This window comes from Cyprinodon variegatus, unplaced genomic scaffold, assembly GCF_000732505.1.
Source record: "Cyprinodon variegatus isolate N-32 unplaced genomic scaffold, C_variegatus-1.0 Scaffold120, whole genome shotgun sequence".
Lineage (NCBI taxonomy): Eukaryota > Metazoa > Chordata > Actinopteri > Cyprinodontiformes > Cyprinodontidae > Cyprinodon > Cyprinodon variegatus.
The window spans coordinates 944,843-947,410 of record NW_015150573.1 but is presented as its reverse complement, the minus strand read 5'-3'; the positions used below and the strand labels follow the sequence as shown (position 1 = coordinate 947,410).

Sequence of the window (2,568 nt, the reverse complement as noted above, 5' to 3'; positions counted from 1 at the left end):
AAAGTCAGAATTCTGAGATTAAAGTCAGAATTCTGAGATTAAAGTCAGAATTCTGACTTTTTTCCCCCCATATTAAACTGAAATAAAATTAAAAAATCTGTTCACTTTTTTTTGTTGTTCAGTGGCCCTAATCCTCTTCCGTAGATAGGAGCTAAACAATGGTTTCCATTCAGTAAATTCTTATCCCTTATGACTAAAGATGAACAGAAATAACTGCATATCTGTTATACAGTAAATATAACACATAAGAATACTGAAAATGTAAAATAAAACCAAGACAACAGTTTTACACAGAATTTGTGTTTAAACATCCCAGCAGAGCCAGTTAGAATCAAAACATCTTTATATTGGTATTATTATTCTAGCAGCATTCATTTATTCAGTAGGTATATTTTTCTCCATGTTTCCCACCTTAGTCCAGCTGAGTTTAAATATTTTTAACACATTTCTACATTTTATCTTTAAGGCCATTTTTTTTTTTGCACAGAAAAAAGGAAACTGGTACAAACTGGTAAAAGAAACTGGTAAAAGAAACTAATATTGTAAAATGTAACATTTATTCCAGGTGTGACCTGCTGTTTTCTTCATATAACTTTGAAATTCTCTGCATTCAGAGGTCATAAGGCTACAGAACCATGCAGAGTCTGGGGACGCTGGTTCTTTGCAGGTCTTACCTCCACTGATGGATCTGATCCTGTCTGACGGTCGTCCCTCCTCCCTGTGATTCCTCCTCTGCTCCTCCGTCTCCCAGAACTTCTGGCTCTGAACAGCTGTATCATCCCCACCCCTGGAAAGCCAGCGTGGCTCCTCCTCCTCCTTCTCTTCCTCCTCCCACCGTCTCTCCCTCCCAGAACGGGGCTGAGGCAGAGCAGCCTGCCTGACCGCCGTTTCAGGGGAAGGCAACCTCCGCTTCCCCGCTTTTAGGTCCGTCTGGTCTTCCTCCTGGTCCAATTTTTGGTTGATCTGGTGGTCCGAGGGGTCAGGGTGGCGGGGGGTGGGCTCAGGTCGGACAGCTGCGCTCGCTATGAGGATGTCTCCGGCATGGTCAGAGGAGACGGCGGCTCCTGCTCTGAGTACAGAGGAGGATGAAGTGTGTCCGTACGGCGTTCCGGAACCGTTCTGAAGCTGTTTAACCAGGAAGGAGAGGAAGACGAAAGAAGAGAAAATGTGGGTCAGTTTGCTAAAATAGCTGAGAGAGAGATGGGAGCAGAGAGCACACACAGGCAGCCGGAAGATTCACGCTGACTAATCACATCCGGACTGATTCACTGCCCTTCCTGAGCATCCTGCACATTACAAGCCATTCATCCCCTCGAACGTTGCATTAAACTCCTGCAAAACACCACATTCATGGCACAAACCTGACGTTTCTGCTGAGCAGCCACTGAGAGGCAGCAGCAGACATCCATGGAAAGGGTGAAAATCTAAAACAATGATGCAGATCTGGACTTTAAACCTTGTTTTGTTTTTCTCTTTCCTCCTTAAAGCTGCTGCCAGCTAAACTTCCCAGCTCCTCTCTCCACCATGAAGGAGCCTTTAAACTCCCCCTGGCGTTCATTTCATACATCATCCATGCACGGTAAGGCGGGCGATGACGAGCACTGAGACAGGACTTTATCAGAAGCCGGGTCATGCACCCAACATTCCCAATGCAGTCACACCATCACGGCCCAGGGATGCGGTGAAAGGCGGGCTCATTTCTGAGAAGACGACGCATCATCCTCTGATGCCAATGCAACCACTGCTCAGGGGGAATCTTACTTGGAGATGTTCCAATGGGCTGTCACACAGCTCCACCTCCTCCTCCTCATAATCATCATCATCATCATCCCTGATGTCTGTATCTGAGAACTCCTGGAGTGAAAAAACACGCATATATATACTACAACATTTGTTCGATTCGTTTCCTGTCCAAATAGAGTTTGTCGTCATCACCTGAAACCAGAACTTTATGATGAATAACGATGTCTGATAAAACAAATTTATATGACGACAAGTTTTCTTTGCCAAACTTCTGTCCAAACTTTATTTATTAATTTTATAGTAATATCCACCTATTCGGTACATATCCAGCTGTAAATTTAGTTCATGGCACTAGTGATCTATATATTATACTCATTATTTATAACAGTATTCATCTCTTTACTTATTCAATAGAAACCCATGTCCTGTATTTATGGAACCATTATTTATTCTGCACCTGCTGCTATTGCACTTCTGGTTAGACCTAAACTGCATTTCGTTGCCTTGTACCTGTACTAGGGGTGTAAATAATAATCGTTTTGTATCGATGCATCGATCCAACAGCCGACGATCCGATGCGTTGTCACGTCCGCAAGAGAATCGATTCATGTTTTTTTTTATTTATTTTATTTTATTTATTTTTATCCATTTGCTCCTGGACGTAATTCTCCCTCCCGTGCTGCGGTGGCGCTAAACCTTTTTTGCCCTCCTACTTCGCTTCCTGGTTATACTCTTCAGAGATGGGAAGTAACGAAGTACAAATACTTCGTTACTGTACTCAAGTAGATTTTTCTGATATTTTTACTTTACTTTACTACTTATTTT

The 2,568-nt window shown here is 43.0% G+C and overlaps 1 protein-coding gene across 1 annotated transcript in view; it reads right to left on the bottom strand.

Moving 5' to 3' along the window:
* Positions 1-2,568, bottom strand: part of svil (supervillin) — an 86,059-nt gene that overhangs the window by 51,549 nt on the left and 31,942 nt on the right. The window contains exons 8-9 of the mRNA XM_015375528.1: positions 1,762-1,968; positions 675-1,125 (exon numbers count right to left, since the gene is read on the bottom strand). Of these exons, the coding sequence (XP_015231014.1) occupies positions 675-1,125; positions 1,762-1,968 (658 nt within the window). The remainder of the gene's footprint in view (positions 1-674; positions 1,126-1,761; positions 1,969-2,568) is intronic.